Source organism: Rattus norvegicus, chromosome 1, assembly GCF_021556685.1.
Source record: "Rattus norvegicus strain SHRSP/BbbUtx chromosome 1, alternate assembly SHRSP_T2T, whole genome shotgun sequence".
Taxonomy (NCBI): Eukaryota; Metazoa; Chordata; class Mammalia; order Rodentia; family Muridae; genus Rattus; species Rattus norvegicus.
Window position 1 is genome coordinate 142209811 of NC_141534.1, and position 25575 is coordinate 142235385.

The 25575-nt window shown below is 51.7% G+C and overlaps 1 protein-coding gene across 4 annotated transcripts; it reads left to right on the top strand.

Annotated features, from left to right (window-relative positions):
- Positions 1-25175, top strand: Klhl25 (kelch-like family member 25). 4 transcript variants are annotated; one of them, XM_087655376.1, is made up of 3 exons: positions 1-121; positions 17830-19634; positions 23796-25175. In XM_087655376.1, the coding sequence occupies exon 2, from the start codon at positions 17841-17843 to the stop codon at positions 19608-19610; it is 1770 nt and encodes a 589-aa protein (XP_087511502.1). In that variant the 5' UTR covers positions 1-121; positions 17830-17840; the 3' UTR covers positions 19611-19634; positions 23796-25175.
- The last annotated feature ends 400 nt before the right edge of the window (positions 25176-25575 follow it).

A 25575-nucleotide genomic window follows, 5' to 3' on the forward strand; every position in this document is an offset into this window, starting at 1 on the left:
AGTTTGTTGGCGGCGCCGGTGCGGTTCGGCTACGGGATCGCGGCCGGGACTGGAGAGCCGGCCGGGGACGGCGGCAGCGGCGGGGACTGCGGAGCCTGTGGGGCCCCACGGTGAGGACCAGGTCGGGACCGAGTCGACAGGGGGCGCCGTCGTCGGGAATTGTCACCGGGACAGCGAGCGACCCTGCGGGAGGATCGCCAGGCAGGGCGTGGGACCGAAGGCCCGGTTCACTGGGTGGGGGAAGTGGGTGTTGACCCGGGAGCGCCCCTCGGTCGAGCTTGGGGACCCCGTACTGTTATGTTCAGAGCTCCCGCCAAGGGAATGAATTGTTTTCCAAACGGATGTTACGCGCTGGAGAGGCTACCCTCCCTCGGGAGTGTTTGATTCATTGAGTCCGCTGATTATCTTTTTTAAAAAAATTACTATTGATCCTAGAAAGAGGAAGCTGCTTGTCTTCGAGGATGCGAACCGTGCTGCTTTGCGCTCGCACCTAGCCAGGGTCCCAGAGCTTTCCTTTGCCTAGCCAGGGCGGAGGGGTTAAACCAGGGAAGAGTAGACAGCAGGGCCTGGCCGTGTGGCCCGCTGCATAGGATCCTTCCTGTCTGGGAAGTTGTCTGTCAAGGGGAGTGGTGACACTCCCGGAGCCATACGCCCTTACCCACCCAGGTGGTGGCCCATCTGGCAGGGCTGTAGCAACTCATCCGCTCCCCGGCCGCTCCCCCTCCCCTCAACCCTCCTTCCATGCGTTGCCCTGGCGCGAGAATTCCGCTGTGGTCTGCAAATCCCCACTTGACTGGTCTCATAGTTGTATTAGAAGCTTCTTTTTCCTATTCGGGAATGGTGCCTACTGGGGTACCAGACACTTGGGTGCAAGTGCTTCAAGGACCTCAAAGTGGATTCTCACAGTCTTTAGATTTCTTTTTTTTCCTTTTTTTTTTTTTTCCCGTTTTTAGTCTTGCTATGAAGTCAGCCAGTCTTGAGCGTGAAATCCTCTGGTCCCAGCCTCCTGAGAGCTGGGTTTATAAGCAAATGCCACCGTACCAATCCCAGAGAATTTCTAGAGACTCAAGCACAGGAAGCTGGGGGGAGGGGTGGACTACAGGGGCCTTTGTAGTTCAACTGTACTTTGGGGAGACCAAAGGCCAAGTTGCTTTGGCCAAGGCTTGTTGGGCACTAGTTCTCCCTCCCTGATGAGGCAGGATAAGGTATGCCAATTGTCTGGGCTATTCACCCTGTCTTGGAGTAGGACAGGGAGGGAGGGGGACTTGGCATCTGACCCTCTAGTGTGCTGAACCTTTCATAAGCGGCACAGTTATGCTGGGAGTACTTTTTATGGGAGTTGCTGAAAGCTTGTGTCTGGGGACAGAGGAGGGAGGCCCTATGGTGCTCTTATCCTACAGCAAGTAGGCTTGGTCCCTCTAAGACAGGGTTCTTGAGGTCACAGGCTTAGTCTGTGGAGACCGGCAAAGTCACTTTTGTCCCAGGCCCTGTAGTTATTGATATTTCAGTTGAGTCATTTGTCAGCCAGTGAGTCCAGGGAGGTTTTTAAAGGAATTATGGAGGATGGACGGATGAAACCTTTGTCATGGGCATCAAACTGGAGCTGGGTTCCCTGTACCATGCAGTACAAGGTCTGCGTGCAAGTTGCATGTTCTACAGTGGCTCGGTTTCCTGTTGATGGCATCCTAAGTCTGTGACACCAGTGTGGGGAAAGAAAAGTAGGAGGAAAAAATGTCCCCATGTGTGATGTGCAATGATTGATTGCATCTTTCCTGTCACTGAGAGGGAGGAGAGTGGCCTGGAACAGTGAGCATGTGATACAGAGGTAGTTTTAGTCAGATTTATCATTTGAGCAGACCTTACTGAGACCCTGCTTTTACAGAGAAGTGGGTGCTGGCTCATGGATTGGGGGCCCTGGCTCATAGGTTTGCAGAGCCCCGGTGAGCAGGGAAGCAGGGAGCTGGAGAGAAGGGTGAAGGTTTCCTGGAGAGAGAAGGAAAGCTGGCACACAGGCCCACCGAGCCTCCATTCTCTGCCCTGGCTGCAGCCGGTTTTCTAGCCATCTGTCCAATCTCTTCCAGGGCCAGTTCTAGGATGCTCGCTTTAGGCACAGGTGATTACAGGGAAAAGGCAGATGGGAGCTGACCAAAAGATTCATCCTTGGCTGTGACAGTGTGACACTGTGGGCAGCTGTGCAGGTTCATTTGAGGACCTGGCTTCCCATGCAACTTCTGAGGGGCTCCTGCTCACCAGGTGCAGGGCCACAGACACACACAGACACAGACAGAGACAGACAGACAGACAGACAGACAGACAGACAGACACACACACCCTTCTAGAGAGAGTTGGCACAAGCCAACAGTGGTGGGCCACAAATGAATTGGCCAATTGAAATGCTAATGTAGTAAGTCAGCTAATGTGGTAAATTTCATAATTGAATTGCCTTGCTGATCTGCCAGTGAATCCTTTTCCAGGCCAGGAAACACTTGCAGCCCTGTGAGGATGGCCAGGCAGAGGCAGAACTTGAGCATCCACAGCTCCCAGAAACCACATCCCAGCAGGACTTGTGATGAGTCTGCTGCTCTCTGGCTGCCACTGCAGGCTTTTCTCCTTGTCTGCAACCGTGCCCTGTGAACCCTCTGCTGGGACCAGTTCTAAAGGCATCTGAAGCTGACAACTGCCGCCTGCCTTGCCAGGTGTCTCTGGGGCTTGTTAGGACACGGGAGCAGAAACTGAAGGGACAGGAAGGGACTTTGAGGTTGGCAGGGCTCCCCCTCAAGTCCCTTCAGCACAGGGTGAGTGGAAGGAGCTCAGTCTCTGGTCGGCCTGGGTTCACATGCTGCTTGTGTCACTGAGGCCTTCTGGAGGATGGCGTGAGGTGATATCCAGCATTGTACGACACGTCCTGGAATGGTGTCTGGCACGTGGTGGGCTGCTCATACCCAGCTCCCTGTCCCCTTTGCTCTGTCCTCCTGACACAGAATGGAGGTGTTACCTCTGTCTTGTTCTTAAACCTTCCTCGGCCCTGCTTGGTTCCTCCTTGGATGATAAAAGGTAGGCAAGCGTGTCCTGTTCTTCAAAGTGACAGCTCCCTGGGCTGAGATGTGCTCATTGATGAGTACTCGAGTAGCTGTGGAAAGAAAGCCCTGGATCAAACCAGGCATAGCGGCAACCCCTGTACCCCAGCACTTGGAGAGTAGAGGGAAGAGTATCAGGAGTTCAAGGGAAGCTTGGGGAACATGAAGCTTAAAAAGGTGCTAGGGCATAAATACCTTTAATCCCAGAACTCAAAATGCTGCTGGGGCAGGCAGATATGGAACAGTGAGGGATACAAATGAGATCCTGTCTTTAAAAACAGAAAAGCGTTAGCTTGGTCGTTTTAGAGATTCAAGTTAGAGCCAGGTGTGGTGGTGCACATCTGTAGTCCCAGGATTTTGAATCCTAGGCAGTTGTCTGCTGGGGTTACATAGTGAGAGCCTGTGTCAAATACATTAACTGAGAAATCGCACTGTATGCTCCAGGAGTTCCCTAGTCATTTTCCATTCAGGCTGATCTGCCCCCAGGTTCTATAGACTGTAGGGTTGCCTATTCCGTCTCATCCAAGGCCTGAGGCCACCTCCACCTCCATCCCGCAGTAGGAACCCTCAGACTTGAAGTCTTGCAGGAGGGACACTGAGTTTTGCCCTTGTGACTGTACGTAGAACCCCTCGCCTCTGTGGGTGTTCAGATGGCTCTTCTAGAAAATTGGTAGATGCTTTCCAGGGGGTTCCTGTAACTATTTCATGGTCATATCCCAGGTTCTTGCAAGCTCTAATGCTAGACCTTCCCGAGGCTTTTGAGTCAACCCTGTGCTAGGCAGTGCGGGAGACAATGTCGAAGTCGAGAGCGGGGTGGGTGTGGTGGGCATCAGACTCTTGTCTGCACGCTCCTTAGAGTAAGGTCTGCAGGCACAGGCTTTCAGCTTCCCCATCTGGAGTGGAGACTGAGTGAGGGCCTGCTGGTGTCTCCAAAGGGACATGGCTCTCCTCCCCTCCCGCCTTCCCTAGTCCCATAATTGCTCCTCAGCTGGGGCTCCACTATCTCTATGAAACTGGGTCAGGGAAGCACCAGTCTGGGCCCAGGGGGAGTAGGCATGGGCTCAAAGGACGGTGGCGTGTAGAAGCCAAGGTTTCCCTTGGCTTGTCCTGGGCAGAGAACTGGTCATCAAGTGTGGGAGGATCTGGGTGATCCCCTCTCCCTAGTTTATGGGATGTCTCCTGGGCACAGAGCCAAGGGGGAGAAATGGACAAAGAGTCCAGAGAAGCAGAAGGGATTACAGGGAGCCCAGGGGGGCAGGAGGAGGCTGCGTGCCAGGCGTTGGCAAGGATATGCCTGCAAGACCAGTTGGATGGCTCCTGCAGAGCAGGGCCGTGGGAGAGCTGCGGCTGCTGTGGCCTGCCTGCCTGAGGAGGACCGCATCTCCCCGGCTGTCACCCCACCCACCTCTGCCAGGTGCTTACTTGCCTGTCAGCCTTGTAGGGAGGAGTAGACTGCAGGGATCCGGGAGACCTTATCTAGCTCTTTCTCCCTGTTTGGGCTCCCTACTAGGGTCTGCACAAAGATCAATCTAGGCCAAGTGAAATTAATGTCCTAATTAAAATAAAGAGATCCTTTTCTTGTTCAAACCCCCCAGATGAACTGCTTGCCAGATTCACATAGCCAGGCCTTTTTGTTTGGGTAGGGGTGAGGGTCAGGAGGCACAGAGCTCTTTTCTAGACGGCCAAGGTAGCAGCGCCCAGAGTCTAGGGGATAAGCTCCTCTGGGCCTGAGAGACTGGGTAGTAAGCCCTTTTATCTGTGCATGCCCATGTGAATTCACATCTTGGAAATCTGGAGGAGAAAGGTGTGGTGGTCTGTTCTGAATGGCTTGCCTTGTAGGTGACACTGTTGAAGAAGGTTGGGCTCAGAGTTCACAGTGGACCTTAGCTTCTGGTGTACAAGGTTGGTAGTCAGTGGTCAGAGTTCAGCAGGTTCAGCAGGTGTAATGTCAAAAGTGGCGTTGCCATGCAGGAGAGGACAATAAGTGGATATTGCTAGTCTCATTTTCCAGATGTGTCCAGTGAGCGTGTTGTGTCATCTGTTTTCTGCCAGGTTCTGGAATTCAGCAGAGAATGGGGTGGTTCCCATTCTCCCGAAGCTCCCATTCAGTCAGAGGAGGCTGACAACAGGTGGAACCAACAAGTGCAGCTACCTCAAAAAGGGCTGCAGGGAAAGTAACCTGGGAGGCCTGAGGAGGGGAACAGGACAGGGAGCATCTATTGGAGACAAAGGCCTCTCAGTTGACATTTGAACCAGAAAGCTGTGCTAAGTAGGCAGTGTAAAGTTGAAAGGCTGGCATGGCGTGGGTACAAGGCGTAGGGCCAGGCTTCCACAGAAGGTCTGTTCTGAGGAGACCAAGGAAAACATTGTGTGTTTAAATTATATATTTTAAAAAATCTCAGTATATTGACAGATTTCTTGTATACATGAACAGTATAGAAAAGCAGTATGGTATGAAAGTCTGCCTTGTCAGTGTGTTGTGCAGGTAGAGGTTGTGTGTGGAGTTTTGACCTTTCTATACTTTGACCTGCAAGACTCTTCGGTCTCTATCACTGTATAGAGGGAGCCCTTTCTCTTTCCATGGCCCTATCAGTCCAACCATATTCTGGCCAGACCTCCAGCATTCATATTGCCTTCTAATGAGAAACGTTGCAGTGGTCATTTCCCCTGTACATTCCATGAAATCTTGGAAGCCTATGATCATGCAACTTTAAAAGCAGGTACGGCAGGTTTAACTTTTATTAAAGTCCTATGCCTTTCACAGTTGTTTATTTTCCCACCAAGTGCCTTTCTCCACATTTTTCTTTCATGCTTGATGTTGTGCACATTTTAAAGCTTAGCAGATAGCTCCAATATCATTCATTCCTTTAAAAACACAGTCAACTATCTAGTTTATTCAGGCTTTTCTTCTGACTCGGCCTTTCCAGAAGATCAAGGTTCGACTGCTATTGGTCTCCTGGTCTCAGCTGGGGATTGAATGAAGCTCTTGGCTGTGTGTGCTCATCTGTGAAATGAGGCCCTTTAATCCCCGCCTAGCCCTGCCCCCTGCTTGCTGCCTTGTGCTCTGTTTGGAAAAGAAAGCATTCCTGAAAGGTCTTTTGCAGCCCAGAAGCTCTGGAACGTTTGGGAGGTACGTGTGTCTGAGTGGGGGCCCTTCTAAACGGTATCTTAGTGACAGGTGGCTTTGCCTAGGTGAGGTGCAGGTGGCTTATCGTGTGTGGTATATGTTACCGTGAGGTTCTTTGTCTGTTTTCCTGTGGCAAAGAAGCCAAAGATGTACCAAATGGGCACCTGTCCTTGACTGGGAGAGAGAGAATGTGGAGACTGGAGACTTGAGGAGGAGAGGTAGATCTGAGACTGTTGAAAGCCAGGCTCTGCACATGGTCTCCGGACAGACCTTGTGACTGAGGAGTCAGGATGGCAAGGCTGTATGAACAGCCTGGGTACCTGGTGGGGTGCATCTTTGTTGGGACTCAGTCAGGGCTGGCACATTAGGCCAGGCTCTCCAGGCCTTCCCTGGTGCCTGTGTTCCCTTCCTTCAGAAGCAGCACCCAAAGCATCCAGTTTGGCTGTGACTGCTGCCCTAGAACCTTATAATTCTGCCCCAGAGTGGGTACCCATTAGGACCACCAATCTGACCTAATAGGAACAGACATTAGATAAAGAGGATGGGCAGATGTCAACAGAGGGGACAGGGGAGCCTCCAAAGAGCTTTGGTGGGAGGCCTCCTGAAGTGTCTTTGTTATGGTTCCCAAGGGGAGGGGCTGAAGGGCATTTCCACAGTTACAGACCCCTCCCCAGTCTGAGCGTTTGGGAAAGGGACAAGGGAGGGTGGCACTCTCCCAAGCAGCTTATCAGCGGGCTCCGGCCTGCTGTCATCCCAGGCTTTGTGGACAGGCTTGGCCACAAGTGGTGGGCTGGGTCGCCAGCCTTCCTTTCGGGCAGAAGCACCCATTGAGGTATCTCTCTGGGTTGCAGGAAGCCATTTTTATGCTTGCTATTTTTATCAACCCAACTAGGACTTTATGTTGAAAGCTCTAATTACAAGCAAAATGTCAGGGTTGGTCTGGCAGTGAGTCTGAGGCAGGAGACATTGCACACCAGTCATTTGATGTGTAAAGCAAGGTACATTTGTTCATGGACATAAGGGGGCTTGCTTACTGACTTCTTGTGTCTACAGTTTGTTTCCCATTTTTTAGACTGGGTCTTAAGCAGCCCAGGCTGGTCTCACACTATCATGCTTTGTGGCAAGCATGACCTTAAACATCTGATCATCCTGCCCTCACCCCCACTAGGTGATGGGATTACAGGTGTGTGACCCCATTTCCTGTTTATGCAGCTCTGCTGATCAAACCCTGAGTTTTGTGTATGTTAAACAAACACTTCCAACTGAGCTGCAAGCCAGCCTGGCAATCTTCTTTGAAGTAACAAAGAGGCCTTTACTGAATTCTTCTAGATAATTGCACATGAAGCCAATTGGCTGGCCATACAGTTGTGGAGGGAGCCTAGGGGACTGGAGTTGGAGCTTTATTAAAATTACCAAGACCCCTCTTCATGCTACCTACTCTGTGAAGTGTGAGGGACAGAGATGATAAGGACTGGACTGTTAAACCTAGTGGATTGTCCTTTGGACAAATACCTGATCTGCTTTTACTAGACATGGTTTCAGTCTAGAGGCCCCCTAGGGCCTACAAGGTAGCCTCCTCTGTCTTCAGCTTCACTTTCTGTAGCATCAATTATCCAAGGTCAACTGGTTTGAAAATACCAAATGGAAAAGTAAGTGTTGGACAAGTTTTACTGGGTGTGGTGACCCAGGCTGGCTTCAAACTAGCGATCTTCCTGCCTCAGTCTCCTGGGTTATAGGGTTACAGGAAGAGACCACTATGGCCAAGCTGGTCTCTCACCATGCCTAATTTATAAGATTTGGGATCAAACTCAAGGCCTTAAACTTGTTCTGCAAGCAGTTTACTGATGGAACCTTCTGTCTTCTCAGCGTATAAAACTGCCTTTGCTAAGCTCTTTGAGGTCAAGTCCACCCAGTTTCTTTCCTAAGGGCAAATGTGGACATGAGGACATGTGTGCGTGTGGGTTCCTGTGAGGTGAGAGCTTGACCTTGGGTGTCAAAGAGGCACTGTTTTTGAAATACGGTCTCACAGTGGTCCGGGACATAACAAATAAGCTAGGCTAAGCGGCCATTGAGTCCCAAGTTCTACCTGTCTCTGCCTCACTAATGCTGAGAGTGCCCTCCCGTACCTGGCTTCTCAATGTGGGTCTTGGGATGCAGCTCAGGCCCTCATGCTTGCATTGAGCACTTCACCCAGTTGAGCCATCTCCTCGTCCCAGGGCAATCAGCCACTGCAGCTGTAACCCCCTTGTCATGTAGGGTTACCTCTCTACAGAATAAGACCACCAGTGGGGGTCAGGGGCTCTGTCTTAGAAGTCTGCCTGCCCAAGGCTAAAGCTGCTGGTGAATGGATGAGGCTGACAGCAGTGATGGCAGCGGACTAAACCATTAGTGTGTCCCACTGCCTGGCTCTTGATGTGCTCCTGTTTAATTACAGGATAGGAGCTCAAAGATAGTACATGTATTTAGTTACTGTTTCCCAGATGAGAAACCAGGCATCTTGGGCAGCCAGGGATTCAGAGCTAGGCACACTCTTCACACAGTTCTTCTGTCAGGCTGCTTGAGGTTGGCATCCCCATTTGGACTTGTGGTTTATGGCCCACCATCCAGAGCAGTACTGGAGGTGGTTCTCCCCTAGTTAGAACTGAAAATGACTTGTTTATGGATAAGGACTCACTCTTAGCTCAGGCTGTCCCTAAACTTACTATATAGCCCAGGCTAGCTCAGAATTAAGTGATTGGTTCTCTGCCTCTCAAGTATTGGGATTGTATGTGTGAGCCACCTGGCTTAAATGATTAAACATGGGGCCTGTAGAGGTGGCTCAGTGGTTAAGGGCATTTGCTGCCCCTGCAAATGATCTGGATTGGGTTCCCAGCACCCACATGGCTGCTCATAACCGTCTGTAAACCCTAGTTCCAGGGAAGCTGATGCCCACGTGTGGCCACCAAGGCCCAGGCAAGCAGCTGGCCCATAAACACACATTCAGGCAAAGCACTCATACACATAAAAATAATATAGTTTTAAATGTAGGCATGCCACATACCAGTCACACCTCAAGGACTATGGCCAGCAGTGGGAGCTGCTGTGCGGGTCTATGATAGGCATCTGGACGTGTCCGTTCTTACTGCAGTGCCCAGTACTGACAGTGGAACTTACTGAGCATCTAGCACATGCCGAGGAGACCCAGAATTCTGCCCTTGCAGCTGCAGACAGAGTTAAGCGCAGTCTGCAGTCCTCTGCAGTAGACCATGGTGACCCTCAGGAGAAGGTCCCTGTGCTCCAGCAGCACAAAGGCTGTGTTCTTGTAAGAGACAGACAGACGCCCCTCTTGCTATGGGTGCAGGGCATAGTAAGTGTCTGGAAATGCTTGTTGAGTTGATTTTCTCAGGCTCTACTATGTATAAAGGGTGCTGATCAACCAAGAAGCTGGGGTTGTGAGGCAGAGGAATTGTGGGGGAACTTGAGCTAGAAGGGTGGGAAGGGAGGAAGCTGGGGTAGGCTGTAGATCTGGAGAGGAGGGAATGGGTTGAACAAGACTTGAGCACCCAAATCCATTGAAGGCTTTTGAGCGGGAGAGGTTGACCATGCGAAAGTTTCTGAGTGAGGGGCTGTTTATGGGCATCTGTGTATTTGTTATAAATATGCCAACATATGTAATTTGAAGAGACCAGGAAATATCAGCTGGGATGCTCAAAGCTTGGCCCTGTACTTTGCTGAGGGAGGGAGGCCTGTCATTTGGGAGGAGAGGGAGTTGATGCTGTGGTGAGAGAGACTTCTGACAGTGACAGAGGAGCAATGGATCTGCTGGGCATTGGAGGGCACCTGAGGGATTCCTGCTGCCCAGTGACTGCAAGGTGCTGTGGGCTGGGGTTGGGGAGGAAGAAAGTGAGTGTGGGCTGCAAGGCTCACAGTTCATGGTGCTTGGGATGCAGGAGGTCCCAGGCTCAGCTGATCTTGAATACTGACTCCAGCCACGTCTTGGATGTGTGCTGGATGTGTGCGTGTCCCCCAACACTTCTTTTCTGGAGTTCCTGTAGGTTCCAGAGAAAGTGTGGTTAATGTGCAGGAGCTTTGCAAATCACTGTCAGAGTGAAGTTCCTTTGAGGGCCCCCAGATCAAAAGATTCTTTTCACAGTAGTCCTGAGACATCGCCTGCCTTGCTTGCCTCCTCCGGAGTGCACAAGGCCGGGAGCAGTGGTTCCCACGTGACCCACGCACCAGGTTACAAAACTCTGCTGAGTAAAGGATCCATTCACGGTGCAGGTTGGGAATGTGTACAGAGTACAAAAGTTCATTGATATGGGTCAGATTCCACACTTCAGTGGCCCATAAAGAAACCGCCACTGGTCAGGGAAGAGTGGCCGTGGTTATCTGAAAAGGCTGTATCTGGGTGAGATTGGCCTTTCTTCATGTCCTGTAATCAGCACCACGTATCTTAGTAGATTGAAGGCTACGGTAAGTAGAATTCAGCCAGTGTTCTGGAAGAAGTCTCAGATTGAGTAGTGGAAAGCAAGTGCCTGTGAGGATTTCTCCTTCCCTCTCTCCCCCCACCTCCTCTCTCTGGGGTGTGTATGTGTGTGTGTAGGTGTGAGTGTAGGTATGTGTGTGTATGTGTGTGTAGGTGTGTGTGTATGTGTGTGTGTAGGTGTGTGTGTGTAGGTGTGTGTGTGTAGGTGTGTGTGTGTAGGTGTGTAGGTGTGTGTGTAGGTGTGTGTGTAGGTGTGTGTGTAGGTGTGTGTGTAGGTGTGTGTGTATGTGTGTGTGTGTGTGTGTTTAGGTGTGTGTGTGTGTAGATGTGGGTTTAGGTGTGTGTGTATGCGTGTGTGTGTGTAGGTGTGTGTGTTTAGGTGTGTGTGTATGCGTGTGTGTGTGTAGGTGTGTGTGTTTAGGTGTGTGTGTGTATAGATGTGTGTGTGTAGGTGTGTGTGTTTAGGTGTGTGTGTGTGTGTGTGTGTGTGTAGGTGTGCAGTACTACTTTACCTCAGAGACCCATCCAAACGTAGCTGTCAGACCACTGTGAGCTCTGAGGCTCTCCAGGCTCTTTGGAGACCCTTCATCCATCTCCCGTGGGTGCTCCTGTCCAGGTGAACTGAAGGAAGATTACCATGACTGCAAATGCTGGGGCAGTCGGTACGTGATTGTTCTCTCAGGAGGTGGTGCTGGCTACCTTCTTCCTGTGCTCTAAGAAGAGCTGGGGGCCAGTGAGATGGCTTAGGGGTTAACTGTGCCTGCCATCAAGCCTGAAGAGCTTGAAGAGCACAATTCAATCCTTGGGATCTACATGGTTTAAGGAGGGACTAGTGTTTGTTAGCTGCTCTCTGATTTCCACATTCAAATCATGGCACATATGTTCCCAACCTCATAGATATGAATACATAAACATTTTTAATTAAGAGTGAGCATGCAAGGCGAGGCTTGGAGAGTGTATGGTCTTTGGGATTGGCAGAATGATCTTCACGGAAGCTAGGCTTTTAGAGATAGAAGGCAGCCCTCTCCTGGGCAATGACCAGGGATTTTAATCTCGTTTGTTTTTTCTCTGTCCTGTGTATTCCTTACTCCAGGAGGCTCATAGAATTTAATATCCCGTCCAGTGTGTTCTTAATGATTCCATCGGTGGGGCAGCCTCTTTCTGAGTATCTCCGCACCTGTGAGCCCTACAGCCCTACAGAGTGTTCTGTGAAGGGCGGCGCACGGTTCCCTCTCTGCTCACTGGCTAAGTGAGGGAAGGAAATGATTTTGTCAGACGGAGCACCTGCAAGCTCAGGTTGCTTTCCTCTGGCTGGAGTAATGGCGCTCTCCACTGGCCTTGCTCCCATCTGGCGCTACAGCTGGATGTGGAGATCTGGGCCCAGGACTGGAGGCGAGCAGGCAGTGGCTTGTGCCAGCTGAACGACCTGCTGTCCTCCCTGACGGCCTTGAGCCCATGCTAGCTCTCACAGCTGGAAGCCACTTTGCTGGAGGGGACGGCAGAAGCGCAGCCCGGTAAACAGAACGTGGAAGACAATGGCGCATCTGCATTCTTCTCCCAAGAATTTATCTCAGGAGAGCACAGCAACTCAGCCAAAGCAGTGAGACTTGGCTTTGAGTAAATATGAAAATATAAACCCTTCGAACACCTGAGACTGGGTTAGGAAAGCGTGTAGTGCGAGGTGGAGGTCAGCATGATGGAGCGTGAGTGATGGCTGTGACTTGAGTCTTCGTGTTCACGTGGGGCGAGGTAGTGCTGTGTGCCCAGCCCCACTGTAGCCTTTAGAACGGTCTGTGCTTCACAGTAGTTGTTCTTGCTGCCTCTTCCTAAACCCTGTCACTTTCCTCCAGGACTGGCCTGTGCCATTCAGTTTAACATTTATGTACTTTGTGTGCGTGTGTACATGTATGTGGAGATCAGAAAGTTACTAACAAGAATTGGTTCACGTCTTCCGTCATGTAGGTTCTGGGGATCAAATTTAGGTCCTCAGACTTGGTGGCTAGCGTCTTTACCCACGGAGCCATCTTTCTGACACAAAGTTGATAGTTTAGTTGTAACCAAAGGTGACCTTGACCTTCTGATCCTGTTGCCTGTAAATTCTCTTCTGAGAATGTCAGTGTATCGCATCCCAGGTTATGAAGTGCCGACATCACCCCAGGGCTGTTTATGTGCGAGCCCTCTGCAGACAGCTGGAGCCACAGCCTGTTATTACTTACTTGTTTGGGTGGCGTCTGCACCATTTGCATGCCCAGTGCCTGAGGAGGCCAGAAGGAGGCTCTGGAGCCACTGACACTGTAGTTATGATGGTCTGAGCTACCAAGTGAGTACGGAACTGAGCACAGGTCTTCTGTACAGCAGCCAGAGCCCTCCCCCATTACATTTGAGTACCCTGGGTCTATTGGGATGTACTTTATATGAGGAAAGAAAAGGCTGGCTTGTGTTTTGTGTGTCCTAAGAATTTTTTTTCCCCTTAAGCAGCACCCAGCCTGCCCCTGCACTCACTACATGGAAATGCCAGGCTTCAGGGATATCGTTCAGAGATTACCACCTTCAATCTCACTCATTACTGTCGCTCTCTCCTTTATGGCAGAGCTCCTGAGTGCGCCTGTTGGTCTGGGCAGGACACAGGCAGAGGTGTGCACCAAGCATCTTGACTGAGTACATGGCTGGGCGTGTGGCTCCCACAGCTTTTATGTCAGGCGTTGGTGAGAAGCTGGCCCATTCCACACATCCCCTTGGGTTAGTGGACAGCTCTATCTGGGCAGCTGGCCCATCCTGTCCCAAAGGTAGCATTTTTGGATGCAGAAAGCAGTGACCCGAGGCAGGTCCTGACTTGACACCCAGCTCAGGATAGAAGTGAATTCACTGCCGCCTGGGGCGCAGGGCACAATTCAGTGTTACTTGGCTTAACTGGATAGAGCCTGGGGTGGGCAGGGTTGTTGCTCTGTGTGTAGATAGCAGTCTTGATTCCTGAATCCAGTGACATGCCAGGCTGAGGCCTTCCTCTCCAGCCTTATTCAGGGAAGTGTGTCAGATCTAGAGTCCAATGCCACGTCTTCCCAGGCCTTGCCGTGTTGGGCTCACATAGAAGCCAGAGCCCTGGTTCTGCGCCCGTCCCTGTGGGCCTTTGGGTAAATGTGCTAATGTCTCTGCCCGGTTTCCCAACCTGTGCAGATGGGATTGCTCTGGAGGTCGAGGCCGGATTAGATGAGGGAGCACACAGGCTGTCTACCAGCAGTTACCCTGAGCTGCCGATTCTCATCTGAGTTACATGGCAGGATTACTGCTGGCTTTCTCTGGCAGTGAAGGTGTGGGACTGGTTTTGGCCCCTGAGCTAGGAATGAAATGGTGTGTCCTTCTGGGTCAGACTCTTAATTAGCAGTGCCACGGGTTTTCCCTCTGACCCAGTAACTGGTGGCATGGTGACAGTTCTTTGGGTCTCTGGGAGTGATCCAAAAGTGGTGTCAATAAGATGACGCTTACCACAAGCATGTGGTTCCGCCAAGACACTGCCATCTGAGGGGTGTTGGCTGCTGCAGTGTTTCCTCACCGGTCCTGACCAAAGCAGGTTGTACTTGGGTCTCGGGATTAGAACTTGTATGTGAACTGTCCAGGAATGGTGGGCACTGGGGTGGGGAGTGGAGAGAAAGACAGTGTTACTTTTTCCTTCCAGAGATTTACTTTTACCTGTGTGCGTGTATGCCAGAACCTGAAGGAATTTATTGTGTGAGGAGAGAGCAGACCAGCAGGAGGGATGGTGGGAGGGGCAAGAGGAGCAAAGTACAAGGACCTGAGTGAGGAATGCAGTGGGGAAAACTGGTATTGTTTTCTTGTGTTTTTTTCCAAAGATTTACTTACTTATTTCATGCTTATTGTTTGCTCTGTCTGCATGTACAGCTCCATGCCAGAAGAGGGCATCCCATCCCATTACAGATGGTTGTGAGCCACCATGTGGTTGCTGGGAATTGAACTCAGGACCTCTGGAAGAGCAGCCAGTGCTCTTAACTACTGAGCCATCTCTCCAGGCCTGACTCTTCTTTTTGTTTTTTGTTTTTGTTGTTTTCATTTTCCTTTGTTCTTTTTTGTTTTTTGTTTTTGTTTTTTCTTGAGGCAGAATGTATTTGTGTATCAGAGCCCTGGCTTTCCTGGACTCACTTTGCAGACCGGGATGGCCTCAAACACACACAGAGATCCTCCTGCCTCAGCGTTCTGAGTGCTGGAATTAGAGGTGTGCACACCACACCTGGCCTTTCTTTACATTTTTACTTACACAATTTGTCACCACATATGACTTGTCACTTACTAGTTGGCTCCTTTCTGACCAGGGTCCCCCGCTGGTCCTTTGTAGTGTTGCTTTATCCTTGCTTGGGTTTCAGAAGCCCTGACCTTTCCCCCCTGCCATGTTCTGCCCCTGGGAAGGCAGAGCTGCTGCCCTGGGAAAGGTCCAGCTCTGTCCCCGGCCTGAACTCTTCCAGGATTTCCCTACTGTAGAACACAGCAGTCTCGATGGCACCGATCGGTGGTGAAACTGCCCAGTTCCCACCACAGTCATCCTGGAACGGGTTATCTGTTATGGAGGCTAACGTGGCCACCCTTCTTCTCTATGCTTGCCATAGGTCTGTGATGGAGCTGGGTGTGGTTTTACATGCCTGTTATCTCAGCAGCCACAGGCTGAGCATTGCATGTTTGAGGCTAGCCTGGGATACACAGTGAAGCCCTATATTGAAAAAAGAAAGTCTGTGATCTGTGAACTTTTTGCTCATTCCAAGGCATTTCTTACCTCCATTCCCTTCCTAAGTTTGGGTACAGGCAAGATGGGGAGTGAGCCAGTATGGAGGCCTCACTTGTGACCTCACTGGTCTCTATGGGGTATGACGTCAGGGACATACCCAGGAGAGGGTACCACAGCACAGCTGATCTTGACCCCGGCAGCAGATGGAAGCTAGGCTGTCCACCTGTTTGTGTTACAGTCCTGGATGTGGCTGTGCCCTGCCCTGTGAGGTCACGGATGAGTGTTAGCTTTCCTTCCCAGCCTTCCTGGGAAAGTCAAGGCAGGACATTTGGTGACCTGAAGAGGAAATCTGTGCTTTACTAAGCCCTGCCCCTCTGTCCATTGTAGACCACAGCCATGACAGACTGTGGGTGATATGTGGGGCAGGCAGGGCAAGAGGTGTGGGCTCAGAGCCATGAAGCTGAGACGGGGACACATCGTACTGTTACTCTGCAGACTTCAGCTTTCCCAGAAGAGCCACTTGTGGCTTGTGCCTGTGTGTGGTTCAGCCTTCAGGGGCCATCACAGATGATGCTGAGTGAGACCCTGTCTCAAGCAAACGAAATCTTTTCATAAAAATTTGCTTTGAGTGTCATATACCCTTAACCCCACCGCTCAGGGAGCAGGGGCAAGATCTGAGTTCAGGGCCAGTCTGATCTCAAGAAAAACATCCAGTGTTAAAAAAATATCCAAAATAATGTTTATACAGCTGTGATTCACTCTATTTTAATTGCTTTTGAGACAGTGTCTTTTTTGATACAAGGTCTTTCCATGTAGCTCTGGCTGTCCCAGAACTCTGTGTAGACCAGGGTTGCCTTACTCAGAGAAATGCAGTTCCACCTGTGCCTGCCTTCCAAGTGCTAATTTATTCCCTGTGCCACTGTGCTGACTGAGAAATGTGCAGCTCTCTTTACTGTTTATGAGTGTGCGTACGTAAGGGTATGTGCACACGAGTGTGGGTTCCCAAGCCAGGGCTACCTGGGAACCAAGTTCAGGTCCCTGAGGAACAGCACACTGTTCTTAATGGCTGATCTATTTCTCCAGCCGTCTTTCATATTGTGTAGGGCTTTGCCTACATGTATTGTGTCTGTTTCACGTTCATGCTCAGGGTCTGCAAGAGGGCTCCAGTGGTGGTGAGCTACCACTGGGTACTTGAAATCAAACTCAAGTCCCCTGGAAAAATAGCCAGTGTTTTAACTGCTGTGTCATCTCTCCTGCCTTCATTTGTACTTTTAAATGTAAAGCAGTCCTTAATCTGCAGGGAAAGGGGGTGTCTTGTTTTTGTGGCATGGGAATCTGAAAGCTAGGGTCCTGTGGGTGTCAGGCAAGCACTATTTACAGCAAGGCCCAGCTTGCATGAGTGAATACAAGTGTTAAAGTGTATCTAAAGGGCTGACACGGGGAGCATCTGTGTGAGCCCTGGTGTCTGAGATAACCTATGGCCCTGGCACAGCCATGGTCTTGTGTTTTATACCCAGTTAGATTCCTTTGCTTAATGAGGGTTCTCACAAACTGTGTGTGCCACACATTGACCTCTGCTTCCAGAGAACTCTTGTGGGACTGGGAAGGTGATCAAGCTGAGCGTCACTGCCTCGGTGTACTTCTAGTACCTCAGCTTTGAAGTCCTTCCCTACAGTTCTAGGAGTGACCTATATCCAACATACTTGACCTAGAAACCGCAATGTGATTTTTTTTTTTTTTTTGGTTCTTTTTTTCGGAGCTGGGGGCCGAACCCAGGGCCTTGTGCTTCCTAGGCAAGCGCTCTACCACTGAGCTAAATCCCCAACCTGCAATGTGATTTTAATATAAAAATAGTACAATCATTATAAACTCTGGCTTAGGGTGTGATAGCACACACCTTTAATGCTAGTACTGGGTAGGCAGAGGCTGGCAGGTTTATTTGTCTGAGGCTACACAGCTCTACTAGGGTTTAAAATCTTGTCTCAAACCACTAAAAACAAACAAATCCACCAACAAAACAGCAATGGCCTAAGATCAGATCCCTGACTTTCTTCATTCAGAACAGTGGCAGCAATAGTTGCAGAGCAAGCAGGAAGGCCCTGGCTGTTGTAAATGTAGTGTTCATCTCTTGTAACTTTGAAATGTTGTAAAGTAACTGCTTTCATTGGTACTTTTTGAGGGAAATTGGTACAGCTAGAGATGTGTGTCCAGGCACAGCAAAGCTAGTCTCTGGGGGACCTAGTGAAGCCCAGGGCCTTCTTGCCTGCAACATCCTTGGAGATGCAGGAGGCAAGGCTTGGTTGCACGGAGCTGGACAGAGAAAAGGAAGAGGTTGGGGCACTTGGAATTGAGTGTGAAAAGGTTGCTTGCTGTCCAGAGGGCCTGTGGGCAGGAGATTTCGTACTGATCAGTGTCATTCCCCTTGCAGGTGGATACACGATGTCAGTCAGCGTTCACGAGACCCGCAAGTCGCGGAGTAGCACAGGCTCCATGAACATCTCGGTCTTCCACAAGGCCTCGCACCCTGACTGTGTGCTGGCCCACCTCAACACTCTGCGCAAGCACTGCATGTTCACCGACGTCACTCTCTGGGCTGGTGACCGAGCCTTTCCTTGCCACCGTGCAGTGCTGGCTGCCTCCAGCCGATACTTTGAGGCCATGTTCAGCCATGGCCTTCGGGAAAGCCGGGATGATACGGTCAACTTCCAGGACAACCTGCACCCTGAGGTGCTGGAGCTGCTCCTGGACTTCGCCTACTCCTCTCGCATCGTCATCAATGAGGAGAACGCAGAGTCGCTGCTGGAGGCTGGTGACATGTTGCAGTTCCATGACGTCCGGGATGCAGCTGCCGAGTTCCTGGAGAAGAATCTTTCCCCCTCCAACTGCCTTGGCATGATGGTGCTGTCTGATGCTCACCAGTGCCGGCGGCTCTATGAGTTCTCATGCCGAATGTCCCTGGTACACTTTGAGACGGTGCGGCAGAGTGAGGACTTCAACAGTCTCTCTAGGGACACACTGTTGGACCTCATCTCCAGAGACGAGCTGGAGACTGAGGATGAGCGCGTGGTCTTTGAGGCCATCCTGCAGTGGGTGAAGCATGACCTAGAGCAGAGGAAGGTCCACCTGCCACTGCTCCTGCGCAATGTGCGACTGGCCCTGCTACCCTCAGACTGTCTGAAGAAAGCCGTCTCTGGAGAGGCCCTCCTCATGGCGGATGAGTGCACCAAACTCATCATAGATGAGGCCTTCCGCTGCAAGACCAAGATCTTGCTGAACGATGGTGTGGTCACCAGTCCCTTTGCCCGGCCTCGCAAGGCAGGTCACACATTGCTCATCCTGGGAGGCCAGACCTTCATGTGTGACAAGATCTACCAAGTGGACCACAAAGCCAAGGAGATTATCCCCAAGGCTGATCTGCCGAGCCCTCGGAAGGAGTTCAGCGCTTCAGCGATTGGTTGCAAGGTCTACGTGACTGGAGGCAGGGGCTCTGAGAATGGGGTCTCTAAGGATGTCTGGGTGTATGACACTGTCCATGAGGAATGGTCTAAGGCAGCTCCCATGCTGATTGCCCGCTTTGGCCATGGCTCAGCTGAGCTGGAAAACTGTCTCTATGTGGTAGGGGGGCATACATCCCTAGCAGGCATTTTCCCTGCCTCTCCTTCTGTCTCCCTGAAACAAGTTGAGAAATATGACCCTGGGGATAATAAGTGGACTATGGTGGCCCCAATGAGAGACGGTGTCAGCAATGCTGCTGTGGTGAGTGCCAAGCTGAAACTCTTTGTGTTTGGAGGGACCAGCATCCACCGGGACATGGTGTCCAAAGTCCAGTGTTTTGACCCCTCGGACAACCGGTGGACAATCAAGGCAGAATGTCCCCAGCCTTGGCGATACACAGCAGCTGCTGTTCTGGGCAGCCAGATTTTCATCATGGGAGGTGACACAGAGTACACAGCAGCTTCAGCATATCGCTTCGACTGTGAGACCAACCAGTGGACGCGGATTGGGGACATGACAGCCAAACGCATGTCCTGTCATGCTGTGGCTTCAGGCAACAAGCTGTATGTGGTTGGAGGCTACTTTGGGACCCAGAGGTGTAAGACCCTGGACTGCTATGACCCTACTTCAGACACATGGAACTGCATCACCACCGTGCCCTACTCTCTCATTCCCACGGCCTTTGTTAGCACCTGGAAGCATCTGCCTGCATGAAAGGCAGCTTTAGAGCCCAGCCAGGTGAGCCCTCAGGAGGGCTGGAAACCCCTCTCTTGCTTATCTCTGCTCTTGATAATGATTGTCACATCTCCCAGGGAGGGTCTGATGAGCATCATGGTAATGGGATTTAGGGACAGACATCCTGATCATATCCTACCTCTGCTGGCACAGTTAGGGCTTATCAGTGCGAGAGGTGTAGTATCTGTCTTCTGGGTGAGGTGTAGGGATGAAGGCCTATGTAGCAGCAGCCATTCTGATGAAGTGAGGTGGCTGTTCTGATCCTTAGAGGGGGCTTACCATAGAACAGGCGTCTGTGAGCCCCACTGCTGTGCTCAGTACTTTGAGTGAATAAAGTCACTCACATAAGAAAACACGAATCTGGCTGAAGAGAAGCAAGTGACACAGGTCAATAGTAGCAGAGAGCTTGGGGACAGGAAGGGACAGCAGAGTGCATTGGTGCTGCCCTTTTCAGACAGGAAGGTGCTAGGCCAGCCTGCTAGTGTGTTCTTGGGAGGGGCTGGCATGGTTAACTTGTAGGAGCCTGAGGTTTTTATGGCCAGGTCCTAGAAAAGTCAGCTCAATACTAGCCCTTGTCTCCTGCCCCAGTTCTTTCTGGGGATGAAGCATGGGGGATGGACTCCCATGGCCAAGAGAGAATTGGGGTGCAGGCCTGCTAAAAGTGAGGAGACCTTGTAAGAGGAGCCTCTATGCTCCCTGCTGGCCTTCTGCCTTGTGCTCCTGTGGTGGAAGGGACTGTGCTGGGAAGCATCCTCAGCCTCAGTGAACCTGTGGGTCAGGCTGCAGAGGGAGACAGTGCTCCTGAGCTGGGCCTGCTGTGCACTGAGCTGAGTTCAGGCTGAGTCAGGTCCTGCTGAGCCTCAACAGTTCACTTCAGGTCTAGGCATGAGCAGCTGGCTCCGAGCTGTCAGAACGGGACTCAACTCTCAAGACTTTCAGGCCTTTTTCTGCTCTCAGAGTAAGGTAGCAGTCAGTGTCTAGGTCCCTAGGGGAGCAAGATCCAAAGGATAATGGCATTCTACTAATTGTCTATTCCTGTCACTGGTGACCTGAATACAATGTCACCTGTGAGGTGGAGTCATCTTGGGGCTAAAAGGCTCCTCATGTCCATGGCCCTATTCACCTCTGTAACCTGAACCTACTTCTGCCTCCGGAAGTGGGCAGGAAGTGGGCTTTACCCTCTCCAGCAGAGGCTCTACCCTGTCGCTGACCTGTGAGAGGGAGGGGCAGCTAGGCTGAACCTGGTCCTGTACATGATCTGCTATAGGCAGACTCAGGACCTCTTGCCACCGACACCCTGTTGGCTTGATCCTGGGCCAGAGTCTCAGTGTTCTGATCTGGGGAAAGGGAATGGAAGCTGTTAGACACAGTTCTCAATGCTGTGAGGTCTTTTTATGTCCCTGACCTGTCCCTACAGTTGTGACTCCCGTGCCTCTAGGACAGCTAGTGACCTGAGTCCTGGACAAGCTTTAGTCACTGGCCTGCTTTGAGGTAGGAAGCTACACTCAATCCCAGTACATGTTCTCAAAATGGCGATCCCCATGGACTTAGGCCTCCTGAGTTCTTGGGGGTCAATTCAGCATGTGGCTTCAATTCAGCTCCAGACCATGGCCTGTGGTATGGGAGGTGGGAAGGCCCAGTATAGGAGAGGGCCAGGCACTTACTAGAGTCAAGGCCAGAAGGGGCCAAAATGCAGCATGACTCCCACCTCCATGTACACTCCTGTGAAGGGACAGTAGGGGAGTCACTCGTAATGCCACAGCACTAACCCATCAGCCGGGGTTGTCCCCTTCCAACAACTCTGGCCCTGCTGACTCAGCCTCTTCGACAGGCAACCATTATGAAGGTCCTGGCGAGAAGTGCCACCATCCCTGTTCCTTGGGAGCTCCACCTGTGCCTGTTTTCTATAGATCTACTATGTCTATCCTTATGGGCTCCAGAATAGTTCAGGGACCACCGGCAGTAGTCCCTGAAGCCCCTGCTCAGTGGCCCTGTGACTCCCTCTTGCCCCTCATTCCTGCTTTCTCCATCCCAGGCACCCACTTCAAGTCTTGATGGGACACCCCTGCCACACCGCCCCCTCCCCCCCACCTGGAAAGGCTCCCAGGAAGTGACAGGCATGTGCAACATACATGCCCTTTTGTCCTTTTCTTTCCCTGTGAGGCCTCCTCAAAGCTACTTAAGTAGGCCCCAAGCTTCCACATTCTTCCTTGCTTCCCAACCAACCAACCTTTCACGATGGCTGACAGCTGGCTCGTTTTATCCTATCTTGATACTACCACAAAGAAACACCCAGAGCAGGACTCAGGGCCTCCTCCAGTCCTGAGAACCAGAAGGACCGCACAGGTAGACTGTATCCAGTCACAGGAGAGCTTGAGTCTACTGTTCAGCTGAAGGATTGTGTGTCACAGATGAGGAACACCAGGCTACAGAGAAGAAACTGACAGAACTAGGGGCATAGTCTAAGACCTCGGGGTGAGCCAGAGGCCACTCACTGGAGCCATGACAGGAACTGGGGAGCATGGCTCCCACCAACCATTGCGCATGTAAGCATGCAGAGTGATGGGGTGGGCCCTGGTGCAACATTGTCCTTCCCTGTGACACTCTCCTGCCAGCTAGGTCTGTCTTGCAAAGCTGCTGGAAACCCCTGAGTCCTTGCTCTGTTTAGCTCTTTGTAGTAACATCGAGGCAGGACCAAGTGGGCCAGCAGTTTGCCACGGGGAGTTAAGAACCTTAGAGGATTTTAGGACTGGTAGGGACCTCAGGACCCTGCAGGAGAGGCAGCAGCCTCCCTGTCCTGCCAGTGTCTAGGACATTCAGGACCTGCGGATGACAGTATCCCTGTGGCTCTAGGAACTGGCAGTGCACAGAGCCTCAGTACTGACATAGAGTTTTCCTCCATTGTTTGTAAACACAGAACTAAGGAAGTTCCTTGTATTGGGGGTTTCACAACTGCACACCAGCAGACAGGTTACATAGGTTTTGCTTCCTGTGGTGCCTGCATGAGGACGTAGTTCCACACGGAACCTGAGCATCCCTAGTCAGTCAGATGGAGGCAGCATGGGCATTCCTCTCTGCCTTACGCCCCCTTGTAGCGGAGGTACATCTAGCCCTGCACGCCTGTCTCCCCTGCCAGCCCTGCAGGCTGACTGAACTTGATCAGCTCAGATGTTAGCCTCGTCACCATCGCTCCCTAGACTCAGCTGCTAAGCCACAACCTCCTTAGGGGCAGCCTAGGACTGGGCTAGGATTTAGCTAGGATGCCACTGAGGTTCCGCTGTAGCAGTGACCCCCAGGAAATAAGTCAGTGTTTCCTTTCTGCTTCCGGAACATCCTCCATGAAGCCTTCAGCAAGTGGGGGCTGGTTCCGGAATCATCCGCTGGGCAGGTAGACAGACATCCACCATCATTTCCGAGGCAACCGTTGATGTTCCAAGTGACTGAGGATGCAGCATGGGATATGAGTTCATGGCCAAAAGGACAGTCCCCCCACATTCACTACTACGTCCCAATACCCTGTCCCATGGCCTGGCATCTAGAGGTTGTGGTGAATTTTTGTCCAGGTCACAAAAGAGCATGCCTCTTGTTGTCCACAGCCTGTCACCTGCCCTTCATCCCATCCGTCTTATCTCCTGAGCCGGTCTTATCTCACTGGTCCATGTTTGTTTACATTTTTAAAGCATCACATTTTCTCTCCGGGCCATTATGTTCCTTCTGATTTCCCCTTCCAGTCAACTCCTGTCTTCTCATCAGTTCTTCCCATACCCCACACCTGAATAAAAATAAAGATCCCGGCTCCCATCTTCACGTTAGAAGTCCCTCTCTGTCTTCAGCACTTCCTGGTGCAACCACCATGTGGTTGTGATTGTGTAAGTCTGAAGTTTCTTAAGGGCAGACGCAGCCTAGGGACCTTAGCTGCATTTGTTCCTGGGTCTCCTCCTGTATGAAGAGGCTCCTCGGAGCCACAGACAGAGGGAGCACAGTCTGCTGGGCTAGGACTTAGCTAGGATGAGAGCTACAAATGGTAGCTCTAGTTCCTCTACTATGGAGGGCCACACTGGTAGCTGTGCCACAGCCTGAGTCCTAGCCCTGAGAGCTATTGAGTCTGGCCAGGCTAGGAGGGTAGTGTGGGCGTTCATCTTCTCCCTCTGCTTTACCCCACAGCCTGTGTGCTTCTTCCTGCCTGGGCCAGAAGCTGACAGCACCAGCTCCCGGCAGCAGCAGCTCCAGCAGGCCTTACCTCTAGGCATCGCAATGAAGTTCTCCAGCATCACCTGTACTCGGTTCCCAAAGCTGCCAGAAGCTTGTGTGGAGAGAAGCGTCCAGAGGCGTGGGCTGTCACCAGCAACCCAGGCCTGACAATGGCTAACAGGGAGGAGCAGGGGTCCCTTGGCCCCAGCAGCACAGCCTTTGACTGTAGGGCTGTCTGTGGGAGCTGGGAATGGTGCTCCAGTGTCCTGGACATCGGAAGCATAGTCCAACTGAAGACATTTTATAAGGACAGAAGCCCCAGGGTCACCCAGCCTCAGGTGGGACCTACAGGCTCCATCAGCAGATGATACCAGACTGCTACGGCCAAGAGGAGATCATCCGTGTGCCCTCTGCCAAGAATGAGCTCACCCCCCAAGAGGTGACTTTCCGGAAGCTTCCTTAGATGTAGGGCAGATGCCTGTGACCAGTCAGACACTGCTTAGGGTTCCCCAGCAGGACTCTAGGCCCCTGAGAGCTGGTAGGGGCCTGATGCCTGCACTTCTCAGAGGCACAGGACAGCAGCAGGTTATACCTCCCAATGTACTGGGCTCCTTTGTGGAGACCCTGTCCTGTGTCCTGTTCCCTAAGAGGTCAGACATGAGTTGAATGGCAGGGGGACCCCACAGTCACGGCAGTTTGCAGGGAGGTTGGATTTCTGTCATTGTGGGCCTAGCATTAAGGCTCCCATCACACCTGCTATCCTCTTCAGCCCCAGCTGACAGCCTGAGTCCTGCCTGTGTGTTCCTTGAGCTCAGATAGACGGATCCGAAGAAACTTCCCGAATGTGTTTCTCAAGGGTTCCCCCCCAGTGTCCCCTGCATTAGGTTTGCAGAGTCACCATCTTCTGATGCCAGTGTGGACTCCTCGCTCACCCCTGTTTGTCTAGTGCTCTTGGTTTCCAGCCCAGGATGGGGAGTGTTCCATAGTTGGTGGCTTCCCATCGCTGCATGAGGATGGAGCATCCAGAGTGGGTTCTGCTCTTGACAGAAGTGGAGCCACAGTACAGACCGGTTTGGCCAGCCATCAAGCTCCTGGAAGCTCAGCCTGGTACTTAGCTGAGTGACTTAGTCACACACTGCTCCCACCTGAGGTCCAGCTGGTTTTCCATTCCACCTCAGGGTCAGCCTTGCTGGAGAATTGCAGGCTCTTGGCCCATGGACTATGCCATCAGGAGCAATCAGTCTGCACAGCACAGAGGACCTAGCCCTGGTGCTTGCCTGAGCATGGGTGTTACTTTTATTAGTTTCTAACTTAATAAAAGTGAGGAAGTTCTTGCCCTCCTTTGGGTTCTGATCCTGCCTTGGCTATGTGAGTTCTTGATCCAGAGTCTGCCTGTTTGTGCCTGCTGCCTGTGTATTGCAGGAGGCTCTTACCTCCCACCCCACCCCATCGCCCAAGTCCCTGTGTTAAAACAGTTGCATTCAGTTGGCCAGGCTTGTGCACCATGGGACCCCAGGGGCAAGTGCCAGCCATATCAGCGGTGTGAGGCTATTCATGGTTCACCCAGTGACTGTTGGGTCACAGTTTTACAAAGGGCAGTTGGTCCTCATGGGTTACATTAATGCCCTATGGGCCACTGTCCTTCCATTACCCTGAACTGTAAACACAGGAGTAGGTATGTGCTGGTTAGATGCAGCTGTGTGAGCTGGGTGGTCTAGTCTGGGCACCCCTCACTCAGCATAGCCCAAGGAGG